This window comes from Centruroides sculpturatus, unplaced genomic scaffold (genome assembly GCF_000671375.1).
Source record: "Centruroides sculpturatus isolate CEXI.00-Female unplaced genomic scaffold, Cexi_2.0 scaffold69, whole genome shotgun sequence".
Lineage (NCBI taxonomy): Eukaryota > Metazoa > Arthropoda > Arachnida > Scorpiones > Buthidae > Centruroides > Centruroides sculpturatus.
The window spans coordinates 989,249-1,016,724 of NW_019384304.1; the positions used below are offsets into that span (position 1 = coordinate 989,249).

The following is a 27,476-nucleotide window of genomic DNA, read 5'->3' on the forward strand; positions in this document are numbered from 1 at the left end:
TGAGTGCACTAGTGCACTCATTCATATTTTAGTAAATCTATAAAAATTATATAGATCACTAAGGAACTTTTTATATTTAGATTATACTTTTCTTGACCTTGGCCTATTTGGGGAAAAAAATTAAATTATAATTTTTAGGTCAACTTTGATGAAATGATCCAATTCTTTTGATATACTTATTTTCCTCCATTATACTTATATATTTTTATTTTTTCAAAAGTTGTTTATATTTTAAAAATAGAAACTAATAAAAAATTGTACTACCATATCTAAAGTTTGAATAGTTACTGTATTTGATTTAAAGCTTTTGAATATAAAGATAAATGTATTTTAAATATATATCACTTGAAGTAGAATTTTATCATATTATACAATTAATTCTATATAATTTTTTTCAAATATTTACTAAACGATAATCATGTTTGATTGTTTTATAATAAATGCCTACATTAATAAATAAATATATATAGCTACATATAAATTCAATGACTTAAACTGTAGATATTTTTGTTAATTTGGTATACGATGATATTTAAATTTTTCCTTCTATTTTATATTTTAACTTATAAAATGAACCATCGTTTTCTTTGTGCTGATCAAAACTTATCTGCCAATGTTATACTGTATATAGAAAAACTGAGTTTGTAAATTTTGGCAGCTAAATCAGTAATGCAATAATAAAAACATTATGATAAAAACTAAATATATCACTAGAAATAAAATTTGTTTAATCACGCTTAAAATGTATTTAAATAGTACACACACATAAAATACAATTGTAATAATCATTATTACAATTAATAAACATTAGTTTTCAAAATTCATTATATAAAAGATTATCATTGAACAATATATTTTTATAATTTTATAATCTTACATTTTTTGAGATAAACATAGTTAATTAAGCATTACACATTATAATTATTATTTCTTACATAATGCAGATTGCAGCACAGACAAATGCTGCTAAGAATAATCATATATTTCCACAATATTTACATTAGATTTTATTTAAATTATAATAATAGAAACTGTTTTAAGAATTTTATAATTCTAGATGTTAATATTTAAAAAAAAATAAAATATACTTTTTATTTACAATAATAAAGTTTTATTAACTTAGGCTACTTAAAGATTAATCAAATATTCAGTTTTAAATAAACTATGAAAGTGTTATTCAATCTAATAAATTATGCATGCATGTGAGAAAAATGATAATAAAAATGAATAAAAAATAAACTCATTTCAAATATATAAATGAAGTTATAATAAGTTATTTTACAAAAAATTTTTATAAAAACCTTAAAATTAAACACGTAATGAATTTTAATTAATATGGCAAGTATTAAAATGCACATTATTAAAATAAACATAATATTTGTATAAATTTCAACTATATATATATGAAAACAACAATATTTTCATCTATCCATCCAACAGCTTATTAACTCTCTCCAAATATGGAATTGTCACCTCCCAGTACGAACCCAAATAGTATAACTGTTCTTCCAATTACAGAACAAAAATACACTTCATATAATTAAGATACGCACGAAGTCTCTTGTTTTTTTTTTTTTTTATTACTACTTTAAATAATCTAATCTACATTTATCAAAATTTTAAATTTATATATACTGTCTTCAAACATGATATTGCTTAATTCTTATTGTCCTTCAACTTGTTTTCATATATAAATTTTAATCAGGTAAGACGTGAAATCTGAAGGATTTGCCACCCCCAGGTTTATAGACCCCCCATACGAGCAAAAAAAGTCGACGGAACCATACCCGTACGTGCGAGATATTTACCTCCAAAGGTCAGTTTTTACCGCAAACTAGTACACAGCCTATTATCCAACTGTCAAGGCTCACTACCGCCGGTTCGTTTTACTTTTTTTCTCCCATGGGTATGTCTAAAGCTCCGATACGGTCCCAAGTATCTATTCGGAGGTGTAATTATACCTTTAATTGCATACTTACACTTGTACGAAGAGAAAAATTCAATTTTTCTCATATATTGAACTTAAAACCAATCATAAGTCTTGTAAGAAGTTACCTTTACATCATTTATTTATGTATATATGAGATAAGTACCTGAAAGTAACCTCTACTACTGTATATATTATATAAAGAAATAAATCATTAAAAATAAATAATATATTATCAAAATAATCAAATTTTAGCTGATTTGACCATAATAAAGTAAATATTTTTCATTATTATATCTTATTATTTGTATAGACTATAAGTAAAATAAACTTACTTTGTATATTGAAGTTTGGACGTTTAAATTTCAAATTTCTAAGACTCAATAGGCCTAACAGTCAAACTTGAAAAACCATTAAGTCTTATATACTATCGAAGATTTTTTAAGTAAAAAGATTATATATTATTTCAATAATTATAATAAAAGTATTCCAAAATAGTTATTTTTCTTTTACGTACGATTTTTTTAGCTGAACTGAGTCGAAAAATCAGCTGCACTAAACGACGATTGACTACAAACTTTTCTAATTCATAAAAATGTTGATGGCGCCCTCTTCCGTTTCGTGTAGAAAATACGAAATTTTTGTAAATATAATTTCGAATATCGTGTTATTATTATTGTATTATTTTTTAAACACGTCATCCATTGAATATTATTTTAATATTAATTTTGTTTTTAAAATTTTTTTTAAATATACGGATAATTATCTTTAAAAAATAAATGTCATTCAACTTGATTAAGACGGCGGGATGGTCGAGTGGCCTTGTTTTATGTGAACTTTATGTGTGCGAGTGTTCACATTCATCACCTTCATGTGAACACTCGCCTACGTGGACATACAGATAAATGAAAAAGCGGATTCCCTTGCCTGCGACGACAAGATCAGAACGCGCGACACAAACATCATCACGGCCATGGAGATTCCTGGTTGGGCACGGTAACAGCCCTAAAGAGTTTATCTAATAGCGATTGTCATATTACCAATGTAATCAACAGAGCACGTACTAACTCTCTCCTCACTAACACTTTTCTCCATACCAGAAATCTCAGTGCCTCTAATCGTTGCAATTACTTTCCGACCGAGAAAGATGATGTCAAACATCGCTTGGTTTCCTGTTGTATTTTTGAAACCGCGTGAACCTTTAATTATGTAGCGTTCAGTCTCCGTCAATCATCACATTAAAACCATTGGCCAGTGCCTGTCACTATGCATGCACGCTCTTAGCATGTAACCATATCCTAATAGACTTCTTTTGCGCCTATACCACAATCTACACCTTCTAAGTGCCCATGTAAGCTAGTGACACTCCCACCGGATTTCATAGTCCCATACACCTACGTCAACTAACTATGGAGTTTTCAGTTTCGAAAAAATGTAAACATGGGGCAAAACCAGCCATCGCAGATAACCATCCCACTAGAGAGTACGCAAGCAACCAGGTGATAGCGTAATGGTCTGAGAAACCGGGATCGTATCCAAAGAGTCGAAAAACCCCAGGAATTTTTCAGGATATATCATCGGTCTTCATATCACCCGGCCACACCATTGTGAGACAATAGAAATAAGCAAAAGCATTGCCAGGTGTGATTATTTACAGTTTTTTAACTCATACAGCTTCAAACTACTCATAAAGAACTCTCTGACTATTGTGGCAGCCAACCACTGTACAATATCTATCTGAACTGGTTTTATAAGGAATGTCACCTATGAAAAACTAAAAATTGCTGACCTACACTAACAACTAGCAGTATCTCAATGGCTGCCAAAGACATACCAGAGTGTGTGTGGCAGAATCCAAAAACACATTCTAAAAACTTATGGATAGAGAACCTGAACAGATTTTTGAGTAGAGATATCTAAGTATAAGATGTTTTAAATGTAATTTCATAATATTGAATTACGACAATTTTTAACAATATTCTATTGTTCCTATTGCCAAATTAAAATAGTGTGCTGCTTCAAGAAATTATTTTTGCGAATTTGGAGTGAAAAGGAGATGAGAAAATGAAATTTCTTTACAGTAAAGAAGATGTTGAACCAAATGATCAGCAAGAAAAAGTTTATCCTATAAGTACAGTGACCATACGTCCTTTATTTAAGAGGACAGTCCTTTATTTCACTGCTCTGTCCTCTAACTTTATTTATTTTATAAAATAGGCATTTTGTCCTTTATTTTGTAAATTCGATGCAAAGTTTAAAAATTTTTTTAATAATATATTGAACAAGTTACCCCCATACAAAGTCGAAGCGCGATTCGAAAAAGCTACTTTTATCATCAACATGCCTCACCAAGAGCATCTTAGGTGGCTAGAGGCCACAGCTATCTACAACGCCGGCCAGCTAACCACTTGCGTTAACCAGAAGGAAGTGCTGACTCTGTCTCTGGCCTGGCAATCACTGTTGAATGCCAACCCGCCACTTCATCCCCCACCACAGACCGTGCATGTCAGAAAGGACCCACTCCGTCAGAATTGACACCCGATCCCAACAAATAGAATACACTCTGTCCAGGGAATTCCAGTCGATCTGAAGAAGAGCAAAGAGATTGCTCGAAAACGTTTGTCAACAGCGATATACAGTATATATGCATCACACATCAGTGGTTACAGGTTCCGGATAGTGTATAAACTTGTGAATTTTATAAGGTATTTTTTTATTTTCTTTCTTCGATACGTCCTTTATTTTCCCCCAAAAAATATGGTCACCATACCTATAAGGGTAAAACATTACATTTCGTCGGCCGAATGGCCGAGTGGTCAAGACGGCTACCTGGGATCCTGAATCGAATCCTGACAAACTCAAAAAATTCCCAGAGATTTTTCGGATGGGTTGTCTGTCCCTCACCACCCAACCGCCCCATTGTGGGCTTGGCCGAATTCATAATGGGCTTGCTATAAGAGGTCCACTTAGTGCCCATAGGGCAGAAAAAGTAAAAAACAATATCATTTTTCTGTACCAAAATCAAAGATATTTATGACTAAAATTGAATTAACAAGATTTTAAAATATTTTTTCTCCGATAACGTTGCAAACATGAATAATTTTTGTTATTGAATTCGATCGCAGATGATCGTACAGTACACCAGAAAAATCCTCAACAAATTAAATTACAAAGACAGGTGTATTTATAATTCATTTATTGAGAACTTTTCTGTTTTTAAGTTGATATTAAGTTAAAGAGTTATTGTTAACAAAGAGACACATTTCAGATAAATAATCTCTGTTTTATAGCATTTTATTTCGTGCTTTTGTATCGATACAAATTCGCAAGATTTTAAAATGACTTTTACTTCTTTTATTTTTATATTTTTCTTTCGTTATGAATCGTGTACATTTTCTTCTGCTTTGACTTTCGGTTTAATTGTTAGAAAGATTACTTCAACTTTAATTATAAATTAGTCCAAAAATAAAATGTGCAGTTATAATACTGTATTTAAACTGATACACGTAATCAATCAATATAAATTTTAAAAGTTTTATTAAGTAAAAGTTTATATACACGTTTAATTGTTCAACATAATTATAATCGTGGCTTAGACATATGTTGACTGTGGTATTTCCCTTTTGTTTTTATTCGGGTGTCCAGTGTTGACACGCACGTTACTGGCGGAAATCCATTATTTTCCGGTCAGAATTTCATCCTCGGTTGAGAGATTTCAAACGACTGAAGACGGTCTCCTATCTTTCCTTAAACGACAGAACTGAGTTATGTAGATGGAATCCGAGAGTAGGTATGGGAACTGTAGGGACCGAAGGCACAATGAACTATATACGAACGTTTGGTGCCAATTAATAGATGACCGGCACGATTCCGTCGTTAAAGGAAAAGTATGATGTACAGGGTCAAGCCACTACTAATTTTAGATGGAGAACGTATATTTTAAATTAAATAAATTACAAATATGATTAAAAATTACCTCCTGGCATTGTGACTAAATCACAATGCTGGGACAAAATTGCTCATTTTGTCTTGAAAAGGGGCGAGTATGGTTAATTTAGTTATCAATAATTATATCAGCATCATTTTCTTCTATTATATATTTATATTTATTAAAAATTCTTCATTACAAATGAATAAAAACGACGTTTTGTCTTATAAATCTCCCTTATAGTACATTAAAATGAACCAACCCAAGTGCCAACTCTGCACCGATTATCCACATGTTTCCAGAGAAAGTTCATGTATTTTCTCGTACTGTCGAACCGCTATTAAGATACTACAACAACTACAGAACTGCAGAACTGTAGAATTGAGAATATAATTGATTTTGAACTTCCTAATTGAAATTCGTTCCTAACGGCCACTTTGTTAGTAATTGTAAGGGTTTTTATATTTTAAATTATAAAGAGAGTATTTTCAATCATTTTTACACAAGTTTAAGTTTTTTGCAATGTAAAGAAATAAAGCGTGCAACATGGATAGTGGGAATATATCTTTTAAAACTGATAAAAATTTAAAATGAAGAAAACCTAAATCCTATTTTTTTTAATTTTTTGTTCCTAGAAAATAATTGGAAAAATTGGCATCTGTAATTTTACTAATATTCCACTGTTATTATCTATAAGTAAATATATATAAAGCCTATTGCCGTTTAAATCACAGTCCAATATATTCATAATTGATCTGATGCAAAATTTTTGGATTTTTGCACGATTTCTTCATTTTCTAGTTTATTTTCATCAATCGAAATTATAAAATCGTAAAATAATGACACGAGACAATGCACCTTTGAAATATCCAGTTATATTTGAATACCTTATTAAAATTAAAGCCGAAAATTACCAAAAATTACTTAAATATAAGAATCAGGAATCTTATAGTTATTTTTTAAGTATAACGTAAATGAAATTTTAATTAATAAATTGTCACAAAATATTTGTGTCTTTGAGACAAATGTAGAGCCATCACAAACCCTATCTGCAAGTCATCATTCCGTATGGACTTGTGTGTCTAATGATGAAAAAGTTATTTATATAGCTGGATGTACGTGCATGGCTGGTTACCTATTTTCTTCTTAAATTTTCATCCCGTGAAAATAAATGTAACTGGAACAGTTTAATACATGGATAATCTCGATGAATCGTTTTCGTGTATATCTCATACAGCTTCAAACTATTTATAAAGAACTTCCTATTATGGCAGCCAACCATAATAAAGAGATCTTTTATAAGACGTCGCCAATAAAAAACTAAAAATTGCAAAAAGCTCTCACAGTAGCTGAACCAATAAGTCTATAGAAGGTTAATTTAACGTAATTGTATAGCTAGTGGGACCAATCAGAGAATTACCTCATTGCGGTCGCGTGATCAGCAACAATAAAGCTGAAGAGTATAATTCAAAATTAGCAAAAATCTTGAGAAAAAAAGACTATGCGAATATATACTGTGTGTAAACCTCGATATAACGTTGAGGATATCCCTTTGCATTACAGCCACCAACTGTTTGGCAGAGTGCTTTTTCTCTGCACTCGAAACAACGAAGAAACATTTCTGATCAAGTTCTCATGTCTCAAAACGTCTCATGACGTCTCAAAACGTTGAATTGAATCCGATCTATTAAAATAAATTATTTTCATTGTATTTTAGATACGTTCGTCGAAAGCAAATTCGAAACTTCAAAGCACTTCGAAATAATCTCATCGTTGGTACGCATCTCGTTATTGGCACTGTCACTAACGAAGAAATTTGCATGGATCGGAAGTCACATGGCTTGTGTCTTAGAATTAATTGAATATCTTAGACCCATTTTGAGGCTCAAAAATATCTCGGATAATCTGTGATAGTCCAGTAGCCCATTAGATAAAACAATAATTTAATTTAATAACAGACCCCGTATATCCATGATGGGTTTATATGTAAATATATTGGCAGTTAGTACTTTGACGTGATGTATAATGTCTTTTCATCAACATAAAGACAAGAATTAACTACTATTGAATATCTGAATAACCGAATAACATATATTAGTCGCTTATTTATGTCTTTCGTGTTAGATATGTTATTAATACAGAACTTTATTTCGTCTTGCGCTTGTTCAGACTATTCGCCATTCAAATTCTACATGATTATTTTAATATATACCAAACAATACGAAGACTTATAGTACAATATTCAATACACAAACTACCAAAACAAACGAGTAAAACTAATTTTTATTTGGAACGATTACATTAAATCGTTTATAGATATAATTAAATTAAATCCATTATAATTAGGAAAATCAAATAATAAATTATTCTTCGAAAGAATTTCTTTCGAATATTTTTATAAATTAAAGCAATTAAGGCCAAGGGACATCATGAAAAAACATGTGTCTTCTGATGTCCGTTTCCTGAAGACGTTTGACTGGATCCTGAAATGACAAACAATAATAATAATTAATTGCAATAGTCGATACTGTTTGTATTTTTATCTGTTAATTGTAGTGAACTACTATTACAATAAGTTATTCAGCTCGTTATTACTAATTAAAATTTCATTATCGTAAACATTCGTCACTCTCGATTAAACAAACTCAATTAATTCTTTTAAAATAAATATACACGCATAAAACATAGAATTATATGATGGAAGTAAGAATAAACTAATCCTCCCTACTTTTAAGTATAGTTTGAATGCGTGAATCACGTCTAAAGTCGAAATAGGACGAAAGGTTTTTCTCGTATTTTTATATATATTTTTTTAATTAAAATTTCAGACCCCACTGAATAGTTTTCTAAACTTTTATTATTAATTATGAACAATTTACGCAAATATCCATTAAATTATGCAGAAATTGTGTTGAAATGTATTTGTATTATTAAATGAATGGATGCGTTTCTTATTAACTACATAAAAGTTATGAATTTCTCGCATAAAACAACATAAACACTAATATTTAATACTTTGAGGTTTAATGGAAAATAATTATGCAAACGAACAAGTCATATAAGAAAATACATTAACTACAATAAACATTTTAGTCTTACTTTTTCCAGTAAATCGTCGATTACGTCCATTGCATTTATCGACAGATGCAAAAAATACTGCACCCGGACGTTCCGAGCGACTGAAAAGACATTGTTACATTAGTCACACGTTTTCTCTTTTTGCCGTTAACAAACTAAGAATAATCATCGCTTACTTTTTATTATCTCCATAAAGGACATATTGTCAATATTCGGGACTTTTTCTAAATACATCTCCATCGGCGTTTTTCCTATTAACATTTGGTATAAGAGAATTCCGAATGCCCACCAATCGCAGTAAGCATCTAAAATGAATGCATATTACTGTATTAATAATTACAAGACTTAAACAAAGTGACGTGATTAAATTGTAATAGAACAACTTACCATACGGTTTTCCCTCGAGGATTTCTGGACAAAGATAGAACAAAGTCCCACAAGATTTATTCGGATTCTGTTCATACTGACAGAAAGATAATCGGTTAATGAAAAATCAACACTTGTACGAAAATTAAGATAATATTTTACACACTACTTACTGTGCAGAGACCGAAATCAATCAGTTGCGCTCCTTTCGACTTGTCTATCATGACGTTATTCGACCCGATATCTCTGTGAATGATTCCTGTCGAAGACACAAACAAATTCATTATTAAATTTGCATTTGTTAAAGAGACGAATAAACAAATAGAATTTTAGAATTTAAAAATTACCTCGATCATGAATATACATTATGGCCGAAGCCACTTGAGCACCGATCATTTTGACTCGGGCTTCTTCGAAGGGTCCGTCATTTTCTAAACTATGAGTTATATCCTGTCCGTCCACAAAGTCGGAGACGAAACAGAAACTGAAGAAGACAATTATTACTACATAAAACCATAAAGTATTACTAATAAATCAAATGTAGAGTCAAAATTTACCTGGTATTTGTTTTGAAGAAACATATTAAAGAGACGATGTGGGGATGGCTCGATACGGTTGCCCACGCTTTTCGTTCTTTATTCAATTCGCGCCTCTATAAGTAAAGTCATTTTTTAAGTATATACTAGATACAAATTAAGAATATTCTGTAGACATTTGTAATTAATGTTTATACAACATCGATTTATTTCCGCTTAGAGCATCATCAATAAATGATGTGTGAATGTGATGATTTTTAATATCGAGATTAAACGTTTTATGTACAGAATATGCTTATTAAATTATTTTATATTATATGGACTTGGTTGTCAAATAATTTTCTACTATTATAAAATTAAGAATATGAGAAACAAAGCTGAAAGCACACCTGTGCAAGACAAAAGCGCTTTCTCTCGACGACTTTCAAAGCCACGTTTTGGTCAGAGTTTCCGCAGCGAGCCAAATAAACTGTTCCAAAAGCCCCCTTTCCAATTTCTTGAAATTCATAGTCATTAATAATGTCTTTATTCATTTTTGAAGAATCAACTCCGAATTGAGAATCTTCCGATTGACAATTCTAAAATCACAGAGTCATTTAATGGTAAACTCCGCTAAGTGAAGCATTAAGTGTATACGAAGAACGAGAACTTACCTGCGAATCGGAAATCTCTGCTGTATTACAGTGACAACAACAGAATTTATAGAATACGTTTCTACAGAATTCTATAAATTTTCCTGTTTTCTTTTGCTTCTTGCCATGGAACTGTGAATCCTCCTTTTCTACGGGGAGACACTTTGTTCCATGCAAATTTTCGTCAATCTAAGAAAAGTCAATAATAGAAATCAATTACGCTTGAAACGTTATCGGAAAAAATATTTTTAAAAATCGCTAATAACTGAATATTAGTTACAAATAACTTGGATTTTTCTAGAGAAATAATAATATCTTACCTTTATGGGATATTCTCTATCTCGCTGACCATCCGGTTCAGCGTTATCCTCTCTCCTATAAAAAAAATATTCGATTATTTTTGAATAAACATGAAATAAGTCTTAATTACAAATATAATTAATGAGGAAAATTACATTTTCCGCTTCTCCTTACTACTCAACATTCGCAAAAACATTTTTCTTACGCTTCGCATCATTTTTCTTAGCAATTCCAACAATAGAATATTGTTAAAAGCAGCTTATTGTTGTAATTTATTATTATGAAATTACATTTCATATTAAATGACGTGATTAAATATCTAAAATTCTATTGGAGAATTCTTTACAAAATTTTATCGTGGATTTAATTGTTCGTTTCTTTTTCATTGGCATTAAATTTCAAAGACGAAGTTAGATAGATAAAAGTCGAGATCAGATATGAAAAGATTACAAGTTGATTGCAAAGGAAAGTTCATATATAGTTAATCGAGGCCTCCTTCTTCGATTAACTATATACAAACTTCCGACACAGGAAAAAAACAAGTGGTTTCACCGAGATTCGAACTCGGATCGCTGGATTCAAAGTCCAGAGTGCTTACCGTTACACCATGAGACATGACCGTCAGCCGCTTCTCGAAAGCCCATTTATAAACCAATCAGCGTGCCAACGGACATTACTTGGTTCGTTTGTAACATGCAACGGAAATTTGAGTGTCGCAAAACAGTTATCGTCCTCCGTCGTATATCGCGCAGGGCGGAACATCCTCGCCTTTCTTCGCGAAAACTAATTTGATGGGCGTTGTTTAACGATTCGGCTGAAATTCGTCAATTATTTTCGATCGCATGCTGTCTTTCGTTGTGGAAATCGCGACGCCCGCCAACTGACAGTTGCATTGTAGGATTCGTGCAATGCAACTGTCAGTTGGTGTCAGTATCGTGCCTCTGTTGTGCGAGCGGCTTGACCGTTTCCGATAAAAACACGCTTGAAACGAATTAATAATTCGATTATTTACAAACCGATCATGGACAGCCATCGACAATTTACGGTCTATTTGCTTTCCACACGACGAAAAGAAACACGTTTCTTAAATTCTTTTTGAACGACCGCAACCGTCATTCTGTTCGCGACAGATTTGTGACAACAGCTTCGCTTTTTAACGAGAACGTTTAGACGGAGAGAATTCCGTTATTGGCAACAACAGATGCGGCGATATCTTTACGCGATAGTCGATAAGGCAATCTGCAATGCATTAAGGTGATAAGCGAGAGGTTGGTTTGTGTGACGTCCTGTAATGTAATTGTTAGCACTCTGAATACCGTGATTCGAGTTCAAATCTCTGTGGCGCTTTTTTTTTTCTTCTTCGCCTTTGTCATGGTTTATGCAATTGAAGAAGACAGCGACAGTAGAATTCAGAAACTTCTCTTGCTTTGAATTTAGAACAGAAACTCTGCTTCACACACGTGTGGCGAAGCATATTTTCTTCTGTTCGAAACTTTGCAACGTTTCGATATGTTTATTCTACTTTCGCGATGCTTTTAAAACGGAATTCAACATGATGCAAACTTCTGATCCAATTAGCATTACTGTTTCGAATCAAAAGAATTACAAAATGTCTTCCAGGAGCTTACGTCACACTAAAATAGACATTTTTAATCAACCGATCATAAGAATAGATCGCGCCAAAAGTGAGATTCTAACTCACGCCTACTATCGTAATCTAGAATGCACACTCCCGCATTTACAGCAAGAGTCTACCTTGAGGTTGGCGCTTTAGACCGCTCGGCCATCCTGACGTTGTTCTGCGATTACGATTGATGCCTAAACAATGGATAATGTTCATTTCTCGTTATGTTCAAGCAGTTTTATGACAGGTCGACGTTTAACTAACTAAACGACGAATCAATTGCAATTGTTTAGTTTACGGAATTTCGAAAGAAGTTATAACTTGTTTCGTCTCTTACAAGAAATGAAATTTTCTTCGACTGAGTGATGACGTCGACGTTAAATTACGAGTCGTTTATCCATTTTGACACCAGAGTATTGGAATTAGGGCCGGGAGGTTCCAATTAAATATACGTGAACTTCTAATGCAAGACATAAGTCACTTTATTTAAATTAAAAACTCTTTTTCCCGAAAGGAANCGAGTCGTTTATCCATTTTGACACCAGAGTATTGGAATTAGGGCCGGGAGGTTCCAATTAAATATACGTGAACTTCTAATGCAAGACATAAGTCACTTTATTTAAATTAAAAACTCTTTTTCCCGAAAGGAATTAAATAGAGAACAGGCTCGAATCTATTGCTGACAGGAAACGTATAATGTACAGGGGCGAGACAGTACATTACTACTTTGAGAGTGAGAGCGTATATTTTAAATTAAATAAATTTAACATAAGGTGAAAAATTGCTTGGTGTATGTGTAAATTTACATTTTTATTTTCAGTTGTTAAATATTATAAAAATTTGAGAACTTATCAACAATTTTAAAAAGTTGTTAAAAAATTGAATTGTGTTATTTTTTGTGTTNAAATTTACATTTTTATTTTCAGTTGTTAAATATTATAAAAATTTGAGAACTTATCAACAATTTTAAAAAGTTGTTAAAAAATTGAATTGTGTTATTTTTTGTTTTTTCTTTGTTGATTGTTTGTGTTTTATATATGTATTTTTTACACTTGGAAAAGGGAAATAGTACAGTACATCAGAAAAATCTTCAAAAAATTGTCTTTATAATTTCATTTATTGACAACTTTTCTGCTATTACGTTGATAATAAGTTAGAGAATTATTCTTAACAAAGAGACACATTCAGTTTAATAATCTCTGTTTTATAGCATTTTAATTCGTGCTTTTGTATCGATAGAAATTCGCAAGTTTTTAAAATGACTTTTTATATTTTTCTTTCGTTATGAATCGCGTACATTTTCTTCTGCTGTTTAATTGTTAGAAAGATTATTTCAACTTTAATTATAAATTTGTCCAAAAATAAAACGTGTGCAAATAATATTTAAACTGATACACGTAATGAAAGAATATAAATTTAAAACGTATTATTAAGTAAAAGTTTATATACACGTTTAATTGTTCAACATAATTATAATCGTGGCTTAGACATATGCTAACTGCGATATTTCCCTTTTGTTTTTATTCGGATGTCCAGTGTTGACACGCACGTCTGGCGAAAATCCATTATTTTCCGGTCAGAATTTCATCTTCGGTTAAGAGATTTCAAACGACCGAAGACGATGCTAAGTTGTCACCGTCGACTTTAATTAACTGAAGTAAAACAACACGTCCCTCGTAAGCGATAACGAAGGATATGTATCATTCCAAAAATTGCCAGCAGGAAAGGGAAGACGCCAAACCGCCATTAAAAGTCACATCCGGTCATTAGGTCAAAGCCAAGTAAAAGTCCACATCCGGGTAAAAATGTCACAATCGGGAATAAAAGTCACATCCGGGTAGAAATATCACAATCGGTGGAAAAGTCACATTTAATAAGAAGACCTCGGAGATTTATTTCTTCCAGAAGAAGAAGATCTTCTTCCACCAAGGCTTCTTTTTCCTCTTTTTCAGGATCGATTTACACTCCCCTTCGACTCCTTCCTCGCGTGCCTCTCTCTGCACCGACCATTCCGGAACTTCTGGATATCTCTGTTCCAGGTAGTCGATGACAGACGAGGTGCTCTCATCGGGAATGGTGACAATCACCCGTTTCTTGTCGGGTTCCTTCGCACCCTCCAGCACTTCTTTCGGACGCACGCGAATCAGTCGAATCGAAGAGGAAGACAATCCTGATGTCGAGGAGCTTTCCTCCGCACTCTGTCCTCCAGAGTTACTCCAATTCTTTAGCGCTTTAAAATTATCCATCCTGCAAACAATAAAAACCGAGTATTAAATATTGTAGAACGAACGTTAAATTAAGAGAATATTAAAAAATCATAATATAAATACGACAGAAAATTATAGAAAATGATCGTTTTAAGTATAAGAAAAATTCTAAACAAAAATGAATATAAAGTTGTAATGGAATATTCGTTGTGGCAAAATTATCGCTGCTAATTGTGATTTAGTACCTAACAATGTTAAAAATTACCTAAATCTATAAGAATCAGGGACTAAACTTACTCAAAATTATCGCAAAAACTATAGCAAAAGTCTCTGAAAATACTCGAAACAATGGCATTCGAACAAAGCAACAGACAATTGTCGAAATTCTATTGTTGCGTGGCGTCTCAGTTTAATGCTAAAAATATCGATATTTTGACAGAATTTCGATTTCTGGGTGTCTTTCTATAAAAACGGACCATTCTGCTTTTTGTCTGTAGTCTTTCACTCACGCATACAGAGACGAGGTGTAATCCATTTTGTTAGAGTTAGGATGTTCGAAGACGATCATAAACTAAATTGTATTTAATTTAAATTGAGCAATGGTAGAATCTTCTGCAACTGTTATTTCTATATTGTTAAACCTCTTGTAGTTCTATAAATGTTCACTGTCGGCTGCCTGTCAGTTCTTGCTCAAAATGAAAACTTTAATATTTCGGAATTAATATAAAAATTTGTAATTGTCGCTTTTATTTCCCTGTATAGTTAGATTCTATTAGAACATATTGCACTTAGATGGCTCCACTCAAAGAACTGTTTAGGTTGTCTGTAGGAGCCGACATTTCCGGAAGTAGTACTGTTGTATCTCCAGGAAGCGCGAATAAACAGTAAATTGAGGAAGAAAGAGATTCATACGTTCTTAATGACATAGGAGTGTGCAAGACAACCGATGATCGCTTTAATCGTCATGATTAAACAATAAACAACAATTGTTTTTCACTTATAATAGCTTAGAGATTCATTATGTACTTTTTAAAGTATTGCTTTTATCCTAATAACTTATTTTGAAAATTATTGTAAATGTATATTTAAGAAAATACAGCATTTTGTGTTTGTCTAGTTATGTTAGAAAATGACTATTAATCAGTTATAATCATTTGTTATAAATTTAACCGATACTTAAAAGCAAAAATAAGTTATTTGCTGATCTCTTGGTTTATACATAAACTTTTATAGATTTCTTTGCTTTGCATAAATATGTTTGTACTTTACACTATTCGAAATTTATACAAATTACATTTTCATATTATATTTATGAAGCAATCATTGTTAATGTAGACCTATTAATTTTTACTGTCGTTTGTCCATCTGCTGTCTTTACTTAATCGAGAGAACTGAGTTATATAGATGAAATTCGAGAGGAGGTATGGAAACTGTAGGCACCGGATGCACAATGAACTATATACGAACGTTTGGTGCCAATTAATAGATGACCGGCGTTGAAGGAAAAGTATGATTTACAGGAGAAAGCCACTACTAATTTTAGATGGAGAACGTATATTTTAAATTAAATAAATTATAAGTATGATTAAAAATTTCTCATTTTGTCTTGAAAAGGGGCCAGTATGGTTAAATTGAATTAAAGTGCCTTTCCACAAGATAAAGAAAGAAAGGAAACTCACAGTTTTAAGACCAGAATCCAAATAAGAAAAAGAAATCTGTTGACAGAATTCTGTAGAAATGCATTGTATAAATTCTGTTGTTTTTGCTGTACTTTAGGCGAGATTTCCGATTAACAGGTACTTAAGAACTTATCTGATATAATCATTCAATATTTTATATCATTAGTACATAAAACCTTGGTTCTTGCTTTCAGAAACATCAATGAAGATTTATTTAAAAAAAGCTATGAATATTGAAGTGAGAACTGAGAGTTTGATAGGGAACATTTTTATGATTTTTAGTCAATATTTTAGAATATTTTAAAGCTGTAAAAAGATAGAAAGTTTATTTTTTTGTCATCTTTACACTTCCCGTGAGTCATTTGAGAAGTGACTTTGTTCTTTCAAAAGTGAAAGTATCACCTCATAGTTCCCTGAGGAACAGAGTGTGAAAGAAATCGTAACAATCCTCATCAGTCTACTGATTCTGTATGTAAGGTAAAGATCACCTCTTTCCTGCACTTTTAATTATGTACCGGTAAAGCCGTACTTATCGCCACAAGCTATAATTAGCTTTCTGATTAAGTTTCGTCTTTATTTTGGTGCATCGATTTTGGTTTATGAAAGAATGATATAAGAAGTCTTTCATTCAAGAAAAGGGTCTTACACAGGTACTTACATCTCCAGGTAACGAATGAAATAATTGTAAAACTTTCTGGCTGCGAATAAGTGTAAACTTTCAGACAGGGCCTGCTCTAGCGGTTACGTCGCTTCGGACAAAACTTTAAGAATATATATATTTAAATAAAGTTATTTTCAATAAAAATCAAATCATTTTATTTAAATTTTAATAAAAGCATATATTTAGAAAGTAACATTGATAATCAAAGAGTACAAAACAGTAGAAATCAATTAAGAAATATCTGTACATAGCCACAAATTGTTATCCATATCATTTTTTACATTTTTAAATGCTATTAAACAATCAAAATGCCATTATTTTGAAAATAAAACTGCGCTAAAATCACAATAAACTTTTTTTCTTACTTTCAGTTCTGCAAACTTTTTTATTGCATCACTTTGTGAGATAAGCCGGAGGGTGTAGGGGGATTACCCTATTAACCACTTAATCGGCACAGGCTGGCCAAGCCCGATCTCGGCGTCGACGGATGGCAAAAAGTGAGTAAGGAGTGCGTTTGTAAGCCGGCAGGCATCCTTCCAATGACATTCATTCATTCTTTTATTGAACATTTTATAAAAATACACGCCCTGATCCCGTCATAGACACTATCGGGACATAAATAATATTTGTTAGATACATAATAATACACTGTAGTATACATCCTGATTCAGTATTAACGAGTGAAGTAAGTATACTTGTACAGTATACGAGTTCTACAGTAAGTATACATGCTGAGACTTAGTTTGCACATTGTTAGAAATATAATTATAAAACAAAGTATACATGAGAATAGGAGAGTACAAAAATATAAAATCATTTTATGTAAAATGCCACCACGCGACAACATGTTACGCGGTGAAGATGTTGTACAGATAATAGAGGGAACTGACAAGACTTATGCCAGGAACAGTAGGCATCAATTCAATAGCTTACTTAAGATCTGAAAAGTTTTTTGAGTAAGTCTTTTAAAAGTGCAGTAGATCTCGTTGGATCTCCAAATATTCACAGGTTGGCATGGCCAGTCAACGTCTAGGTTTGAGACAGGCGGAACTCTATACGTTCCGTCTCTGTAGACACACATTTGTAAGGATAGTGTAAGGCATCGTCTCTTATCATGCAGATGGGACAAAGGTCTGAGGTCCTATTAGTAAACATTGCCAAGTAGCTAGCAAATCTTCCGTGGTTGCTTAGTAGTTGCGTTTGAAGTAATCAGGTACGTACCATCTGATTTTGAAGAATTGTTTTAAAGCTGGAACAAAGCGATAAGTGATGCTTTGGTTGAAGTTATTCCAACGTACTTGCCATTCTTCGATAGCCTCTTCCCATAGAATGCGTTTAAGAGTGCAGTTGCTCATCTTCTGATAACTTATAGGGATGGATGGATCAAGGGCTGCCTCTTTAGCGAACATGTCCGCCCGCTCATTTCCCATCAAACCCTGATGAGATCTGACCCAAGCAATCTTGTAGTAGTTAGTTGAGGTTTTTAGTTGATTTCTGATTTCTACTGCTAAATACACTCAAACAAACCTTTACATATGCAGCCATAATTTAATAGATACATTCTAACGTTTTCGACCATATTCAATGGTCTTTATCAAGAAAAAATTGAACAATCGAACTTCGAACTTAAAATTTGCGTTACCGATACAAGCGTTATTTTTGGAACGTTTTTAAAAACGTTTTTAAAAAGATGTTCTATCGTATAAGCGCCATCTCTACATATTGGTAACGCAAATTTTAAGTTCGAAGTTCGATTGTTCAGTTTTTTCTTGATAAAGACCATTGAATATGGTCGAAAACGTTTGAATTTATCTATTAAATTACGGCTGCATATGTAAAGGTTTGTTTGAGTGTATTTACTTAAGAAATGCAGTCTCTGACGAGTTATGATTTCTACTGCAATAGGATGCAGTTTAGTGCTGTGTATAATATTGTGGGCTGATAGAGAATCCGTGTGGATGTGAATATTAGTATAAGAGAAGTTGTTATTAGCCCATTCGATGGTTTTGGCAATAGCCAAAAGTTCTGCCTGGAATACGCTACATCTACCATGGAGTCTATATTTTTGATTGTGAATTTCTAGGTGGTTATCAAAGACTACGAAACTACAGCCAACCTCACCATCAATCTTCGATCCATCGGTAAATATGTTGATGCCCGTGTTGGTATGTAAGTCAGTGCAAATCACAGTGTTGCTTTCTGGAGAGGTTGTTTGACAGAATGGAAAAGGTCGTTCAATATCCTCAGGTTCTATGTTAGTTGATCCAACTTGAACTGCTTTACCCCAGATGAGTTGATGTATCTTTGTGTTCCTTGTGATTTCAATGTCTATGGGTAATTTGCGGGCTAAAACTTGAAGACTATTGTTGTTTATGATTAAATGCGGTTAAATATGAGCTAACTATCTTACAGCTAACAGCTCTGACAGCTAAGCCTATCCTCGAAGAGAGAGTTCACAAATCTCTAATAAAAATACCTCTATGAGGAAATGAATGACGTGTTCGTGGGAATCGTAGTCGGTGCAGGAACTGTCGAATGGCGAGAAGTATGGAAGTTCAAAGTTGTGGTCTATCTTCTATCGATGTCTTCCTTTCGGTCGGTTATGGAGACAAGATGCACACATTAATGAGTATATCTTCCTGTGGATCGCCTCGAACTTCCGGGGGCTCGCGCTTTTATACGTTTGTCGTGAGAAAGGAGTCACGTGATCGTCATATGTTCACATTAACGGTGCATTCTCGACACCTATGTATCAACTTTCCCACCTAATTGTGAAAACAAACGGTCACCTCCGATATAATTCTCACTAAGATCGTTTTTTCTACCAGAGTTGTTTACAACATTTTTTTTACGACAATTACGTAAAAATCGCGGATCTCACATCTTGATCAGAAATTTCATGGTCAATTGCCAACATGGCCAAACCATTAAGACAATTTTTTGTAATAGTTCTTAATTAATTTTAACTTAGAGAAACTCCTTTCGCCAATTTCTACAGTTATTGGTATCGTTAGCTATATTCTTAAAACAATAGTAAGATTTGGGGCAAAATTTAACTCTGTAATTAAGATCAGTACATTGCTTACACTTTTTTTTTTGGCCCAAAAGCGCAGATACTGCTGATATTTCTTCGGCTAATTCTATCCCATTTATGTCAACAGAATCACCATCAGTTAATTGTTAGAAAGATTATTTCAACTTTAATTATAAATTAATCCAAAAATAAAACGTGCGCAAATAATATTTAAACTGATACACGTAGGCAATCGATATAAATTTAAAAATTTTTATTAAGTAAAAGTTTATATACACGTTTAATTGTTCAACATAATTATAACTGTAGCTTAGACATATGCTAACTGCGATAGTTCCCTTTTGTTTTCATTCGGGTGTCCAGTGTTGACACGCACGTTGCTGGCGAAAATCCATAATTTTCCGGTCAGAATTTCATCGTCAGTTGAAAGATTTCAAACGACCGAAGACGATGCTAAGTTGTCACCGTCGACTTTAATTAACTGAAGTAAAACAACACGTCCCTCGTAAGCGATGACGAAGGATATGTATCATTCCAAAAATTGCCAGCAGGAAAGGGAAGACGCCAAACCGCCATTAAAAATCACATCCGGTCATTAGGTCAAAGCCAGGTAAAAGTCCACATCCGGGTAAAAATGTCACAATCGGAAATAAAAGTCACATCCGGGTAGAAATGTCACAATCGGTGGAAAAGTCACATTTAATAAGAAGACCTCGGAGATTTATTTCTTCCAGAAGAAGAAGATCTTCTTCCACCAAGGCTTCTTTTTCCTCTTTTTCAGGATCGATTTACACTCCCCTTCCACTCCTTCATCGCGTGCCTCTCTCTGCACCGACCATTCCGGAACTTCTGGATATCTCTGTTCCAGGTAGTCGATGACAGACGAGGTGCTCTCATCGGGAATGGTGACAATCACCCGTTTCTTGGCGGGTTCCTTCGCACCCTCCAGCACTTCTTTCGGACGCACGCGAATCACTCGAATCGAAGAGGAAGACAATCCTGATGTCGAGGAGCTTTCCTCCGCACTCTGTCTCCAGAGGTATTCCAATTCTTTAGACTTTTAAAATTGTCCATCCTGCAAACAATAAAAACCGAGTATTAAATATTGTAGAACGAACGTTAAATTAAGAGAATATTCAAAAATCATAATATAAATACGACAGAAAATGATCGTTTTAAGTATAAGAAAAATTGTAATTACAAATGAATATAAAGTTGTAATGGAACAATAAACTTTGTCGAAAACATTAAAATTATTCATTCAATTATTATGTATCAAATATATTATAATAACATCAGTTCTATGCTTTATAAAAGTTCTGTTGATTGTCATTAAAAGCAATGAAAATATTCTAGAAGAAATTGATGACGAATAAAATCATTTATTCTAATTCGTTAAAGGTAAGATTAATTATAATAATGTCATATGGAATGTAATGTGTACACACAAAATTATAACGGGAAACGACAGAATTTATTATTCGATTTGATTGACGAAAATTAACAATGAAAAGATTGAATGCCCTTTTCCAAAATAAGTCAAAGGTTCGATTCTTCTCTTTGAAGAAACCACACAACGGTTGTTATCGAAATATTCGTGATTTAGTACCTAACAGTGTTAAAAAATACCTAAATCTAGAACGATCAGGGACTAAACTTACCGGAAATAATCGCAAAAAGTACAGCAAAATTCAGAAAACACTGGAAACAATCGCATACCAACAAAGCAACAGACAATTGTCGAAATTCTATTGTTGCGTGGCGACTCAGTTTAATGCTAAAAATCTCGATTTTTTGACAGAATTTCGATTTCGGGGGTTTCTGAGTCTATCTTTCTATAGAAACGGACCATTCTGCTTTCTGTCAGTAGTCTTTCACTCACGCCCACAGAGACGAGGTGTAATCCATTTTCTTAGAGTTAGGATGTTCGAAGACGTTCATAAACTATGTCGATTTGAATAGAATTCGACTTAAATTGAGCAATGGTAGAATGTTCTGGAACTGTCGTTTCTATAATTTGAACCCATTGTAGATCTATAAATGCCCACTGTCTGGCCTTCCTTAATCTCGAGAACGCAGTTAGATAGACAAAAGTAGAGATCAGATATGAAAAGATTAGGAGTATATATGCAAGGCGGAAGTTACGTTATTTCCATTCAAATCATTTCCCCCGAAAGGAGAGATGACAGGCACGTCTGTATTGCTGACAGGAAAATTATGATGTACGGGGGCGAGACACTACAGTAGTAATTTGAGGTGGACAGCATATATTTTAAATTAAATTAAAAGTATGATTAAAAATTGCCGCCCGGCATTGTGAGTGTGTCACAATAAATAATTGCTGGTTATTTCTTTAATTGCATCTTTAAGAATTTTGAAATTAAATGGTTTATAAAGAGATAATATCGTTTTTTCGTTTCTGTGTTTAAATATTTCTCGAACCAGAACTTACGATATTTCACACGAACAAAACTTACAGGTTTTTGGTGTTTTTGGTTAACACGACAAACAGTTTAATTTAAATCAGCATTAAAATCTAATAACTTTGCTACGTTAAAATTACCGCGATTTAAACACTTATTTGATTTGTTTATGAAAAAAGGTAAAGTATAAAACGTTATTACTACTCTGACAGCGACTACAACGGGCAGGCTAGATATTTAATGGTTAAAAGTACTTGACTATTATAACACAATAAATATTACAATGAACTTTTTTGATTGAGTGCAATACGGTTGGACACACAGGCACCGTATGCTATCCCGCGGAAGATTTTTCTACAGATGTTGCAAAGAATTCTCCCGAAACATTTGGGCAGATTTAAAACACGTTTTAAGGCGCCATAATCGCATAGGACACGAACTTCGACGACAGAAAAAACAAACGGTGTGGCCGAGATTCGAACTCGGATTGCTGGATTCAGAGTCCAGAGTGATGACCATTATGGTGCGACTATGCAGACGCGAGAGAGAAAGAATATTGGCAAGAAGTGGCGAGTCGCGATAAATATCACACCCTGTCAGAAGTGTGCGAGAACCAGAAGTTTGCTCTTGCCAGCGATATTTTTCGCTTTTCGCTTGTGGATGTTTTTCTTTGCGTAGTCGCACCCTTATACTATAGACCTCACGCAAACCTGAGTGTCGCGTACTTACACCCTTTGTCACGAGCCATTGGTAGAAATAAAAATTGTTACCCGTCGTGCCTGCTCTGTTTTGTCACGCGTTGTGTTAAGCTTTCATCGGGCCTTTATGTCCTATTTTGTCACAAGTAGCGTCGGTCTTGTCGTGCTGTTGTCTTTTAATTGCAGTGATGTTCCCACTGCCACACCATATGAGCAATCTGATGTCCGTATTCACCTGTGACCCACACTGTGTTTGTAAAGTTTTCTTTTAACCAGTAACGGATCCTGGTTGCCTGCTCAGGTGAATCACTTTCCACTTCCTATCTACCTTTTCCCCTTTCCAACTTTCCCCTACTTTTTCTTTCCTCTCTACTTCACTCTCATTATCCTTCACTTCAAAGGCTAACTAAGCCCAAGATACGGCCTCCTAATTCTTTACTTGTATTGTATTGTATCACCTTAACGCATTACAGATTGTCTTATGAACTATTGCACAAAGATATCGTCGTATCTGTTTCCGATAACGGAAAATTTTCTGTCTAAATTCTCCCATTGGAAATCAAAGCGGTTTCCACAAATCTGTAGTAGAAGAATGCTGTCGCGAAAAAAACGAAGGTTGGGTTGTTGAACGTGATGAACAAGAATTTAAAAAAACGTGTGTCGTTTCGTCGCGTGAAAAGTAAATAGATCGTAAATTGACTATGACTGTCCGTAATTCGATGTGAAATTATCAAATCATTAATTGGTTTTTATCGAAAGCGGTCGCACAGCTCGCACGACAGAAGCACGATATTTGAATCGAGCAATGCGAGTGTCAGTTGACGAGCGTCGCGATTTCCTCAAAAAAAGACATTACGCGTCGAATCGCGCTCGAAAATACCTAACGAGTTTCAGCCGAATCGTTAAACGACGCCCATCAAATTAGTTAACGCGAAGGAAAAAGATTTAATAGGTAGAGCCATCACGTGCACAATTTTCGATCTTTTTTCCCCCGTTTTCTTGTTGTATACAATGATGAAATGTAATTTTCGTAGACTTTCTTAACTTTAATTACGTGTACAATAGTAAAGGAACTCCGGGATATTCAAGAAATGAGAGGTCATCGCAAAACGTACTACAAGAAACCCTACCCAGACAAAATTCTTCCAACTTCCACTGAGGCAAGTTTAGACATGGATTAATAAGTTATACCTAAGGCTAGGAGTATCACGCCGTCTAGAACTTTTAGAACTGACATTTCTCTAGAATCTCGCACAATTTAAAATTTCCATCGCCCGGATTATTCGACAAAATATCGTATTGTACTGATTTGAATCGTAATTAAGGTAATTTTGAATTTTAAAAACAGCAAAAACATTATCAATTTTTTGTGATATTAAAATCAACTAACGAAAAAATCAAATAAAAGCATTTATTAGACAACAAGATGTTTACAAACAGAAAGATTCTTCTCACATTCACATCACATGATGAAATTCGACTGGATCTACGTTCTTAAATTCTTAAAGCCAATGCAGTCGAAAAAATATCTCCTTAATTTAAAAGATTTTTGAATTTATTGAAATTAATTGAGATTGCTCTTCTTCTTCAACGGCTTTATGTTTATTTTTAAAGAAATTCTTTTGTAAATGAATACTTTTTCAGCTTCACACGGTTTTAAACATATAAATCCATTATCCGTAACCTAAAACGATAAATAATACTTAGCAACGTTTATTTAAATTTACATTTTCGTGAAAAAAATTGCACGTACAAATTCGTAATATTCAACGAACTTTCTCTTGACAATTTTGGTAGACGCAAATTATTCCAGAGATATTCCTCCCGTCGTCTTTTCTCTACTGTATTAACGTTTCTTGAGTTTATTAGAACTTTAATGTATTTAGATAAGGTTTCAGAATTGAAGATACCGAAGATTAAGTTCTATTCGGAGACGTAATTCGGAGCAAATTTCCGTTTGCAATAGACACAGATCGAAAGAAGACGTTAATTAGGAATGGACACGAAATGAGTGACATAATAAGGAATGGACAGAACCAGGACGCGTCATATTCGAGAATGAAAAATAATTCGGAAAATAGTGGATAGACACAATTCGGTAGTAAAGTTCGAGTATATTTAAAATTACGTAGTCAAAATCGGTAAAGGTCAAATTCTGGGCAGTCAAAATCGATGAAAAGTCAAATTTTGGAAAGTCAAAATTGATCAAAGGTCAATTTCGGTGAGAAGCATTAAACAATAGACAAGATCTGTCGTCAAATTTCTTAATTTTGATATTTTTTCTATTTTTATTTTTGAATTTCTGAACTGCTCAACGAATGAAAGACAACGATAATAAACAACACAGATATATATATTTTAAAAAAATATAGTAATAAACTATATACAAAGGGATCGAATCCCTGAATTTCTTCAAAGATCTGTGAAAATAAAATAGAAATTATTAAGAATTTCATCTACAAGTTTCAAGCATTTTTAAAATAATAACTTTATTTGTTATTAAGAAACTGAAAATACATTGCTGCCTTGTGTGATTTATTACGTATGAAATATAAGTTATTGTGGATGTCAACGTTTTACAACCTTCCTGTAATAACATTCAAATCACCAAACAAAGTTACTGAATAATCTTGTATTTACATCCATTTGTGTTATTTTGCAGTGTTACGGACGAGTGCATCCCCAGGAATGTGTCTCATAGAGAGCAGAGGATATAAAGTAACAAACCGATTAAATAAAATTATGCTTCTTAAATAGGTTTCTTCTACTTATGTTAATCTCATCTATTTTCGTAATAAACGCGTAAAACACAAGCAAATAGTGTAGATTCTCATAGGATTTAAAAGAGAAACATAGGGTCTATCTCGTCGCACGATAATATTGGTTACTGTGTTCCGATGCATCGGCAATTAAAATAAATATACTCTTACAGACCTCACCAATTTCTAAAATTATTTTTCTAATAAAAGGAAAGAATATTTTAGGATAGACAAATGACTTTCCTGGTCTCTTCTAGACAGGGCGCTTGTTAGGTAAGTATATCATCAAATCACTAGCGATTTTAGGATATTTGAGGCCTTAGCTAGATATTGAAATATAAGGCTCATTTATATAAATGTATGCAATGTAAAGCCGTTTGATACGATTTCGAGTAAGATTTAAGATCTTTCCAAATACAATACTGGATTCCAGATTTGGACCAATACAGAGTATCGACAATAATACATACGTAATGCTCGAGACTCTAAAAGCCTAGTTATGTATATGACATCGCAATAGCATTAATCTGCTTCTACTTTTTGTCTTGTTCATTTCGTCATTTAATTATGTGTTATTTGTACAACTGGGCCATCGACTGTGATATACAGTATTTATAAAGTGAGAGTGTAAAATTTTCTGAATGTTTAATGTAAAATACAAAAACATTAATTTATAAACACTTACCCAAGACAAACTCGGATCAAATCAGAAATAAATCTCTTCAGATATTGGCAAAGAGATCTTACTCCAACCGAGCATACTCGGATACCTCACCTCCTCTCCACTTACGCACAGTTCTGAATAAAGAAAAAATAATAACGTTACAAGTGATATTACTCATTGAAAACGTTTAACTGAATGAGAATTAAATCAGAAGATATCGATGGCGCTATATCGAGGTTCCAGCTTATCTTTATTGACTATCAATCGACTGCAAATCGATCAAAAAACTCCACTGCAAATATTACATCAAAAACTTAACAAACAAATTTCTATTCAGTTTATCAGTAAGATTTTCAATTCAGTTTAAAGTTGAAAAATCTTTAGTTTTTCAGTTTTAACTTATATTTTTATCGAATTGGATATGACACTTGTTTGGATGAAGAGTAAACCGTCAAATCTCGATATAACGCATTTTAAACAGCATAAAGAATACGGGAAAATTATGTGATTCTCGTCAAATCACAGGTTCTGAACTCAAATTTATGTGTAGATTCTAATACTATAAATTGATGTTTGCGGTATTTCGGTTTACCGCCACACTCGAATTACTGCTAATTTGAGAGGCGAAAAAGTGACGGAGCTAAATCGAACTTTGATTGTATGTAAATAGAAATACGTACCTCTTAACCGGCTTCCACATTGATTTCAAGAAAGATCCGACCTTTTTCAATGGATTTTTCTCGCGATGTTCAATGTTATTTTCAGTAGGATCTTCAACCAATCTCTCACTAAACGTGAATAGTAAGAATTTACATTGGGATAAATACTATTCTCATCGTTAAGAGCAGTAAACTTGTACTACTGTATATTATACTGTAAATAATCAGTTTTATAATTTACCTCTTCAAACGATCGCACGTTTTTTCATACAACGGTCGAACCTTATCCAAGACCTCTTTA

General features: G+C 33.1%; 2 protein-coding genes and 1 non-coding gene across 4 annotated transcripts in view; all 3 read right to left on the reverse strand.

Annotated features, from left to right (window-relative positions):
• The window catches only part of LOC111618336, a 12,447-nt gene extending 9,898 nt beyond the window's left edge, over window positions 1-2,549 (reverse strand). The window contains exons 1-2 of one of the 2 annotated variants that reach the window (XM_023359842.1): window positions 2,445-2,549; window positions 2,263-2,354 (exon numbers count right to left, since the gene is read on the reverse strand). The gene's annotated coding sequence lies outside the window, so the exon portion shown is untranslated. Of the gene's footprint in view, window positions 1-2,262 lie in introns of both variants that reach the window. The other variant, XM_023359844.1, reaches the window with a different exon arrangement.
• Window positions 2,550-9,095: 6,546 nt separating this feature from the next.
• Window positions 9,096-11,016, reverse strand: LOC111618461 (serine/threonine-protein kinase Sgk1-like). The gene is made up of 9 exons (XM_023360006.1): window positions 10,923-11,016; window positions 10,788-10,842; window positions 10,489-10,656; window positions 10,225-10,413; window positions 9,857-9,951; window positions 9,647-9,783; window positions 9,473-9,558; window positions 9,321-9,396; window positions 9,096-9,238 (listed from the first exon to the last, which is right to left on the reverse strand). The coding sequence occupies exons 1-9, from the start codon at window positions 10,982-10,984 to the stop codon at window positions 9,099-9,101; spliced, it is 1,008 nt and encodes a 335-aa protein (XP_023215774.1). The 5' UTR covers window positions 10,985-11,016; the 3' UTR covers window positions 9,096-9,098.
• Window positions 11,017-11,310: 294 nt separating this feature from the next.
• Trnaq-uug lies at window positions 11,311-11,382 on the reverse strand. Its single transcript has one exon. It is a non-coding gene; the product is annotated as a tRNA-Gln (tRNA).
• Window positions 11,383-27,476: the final 16,094 nt, after the last annotated feature.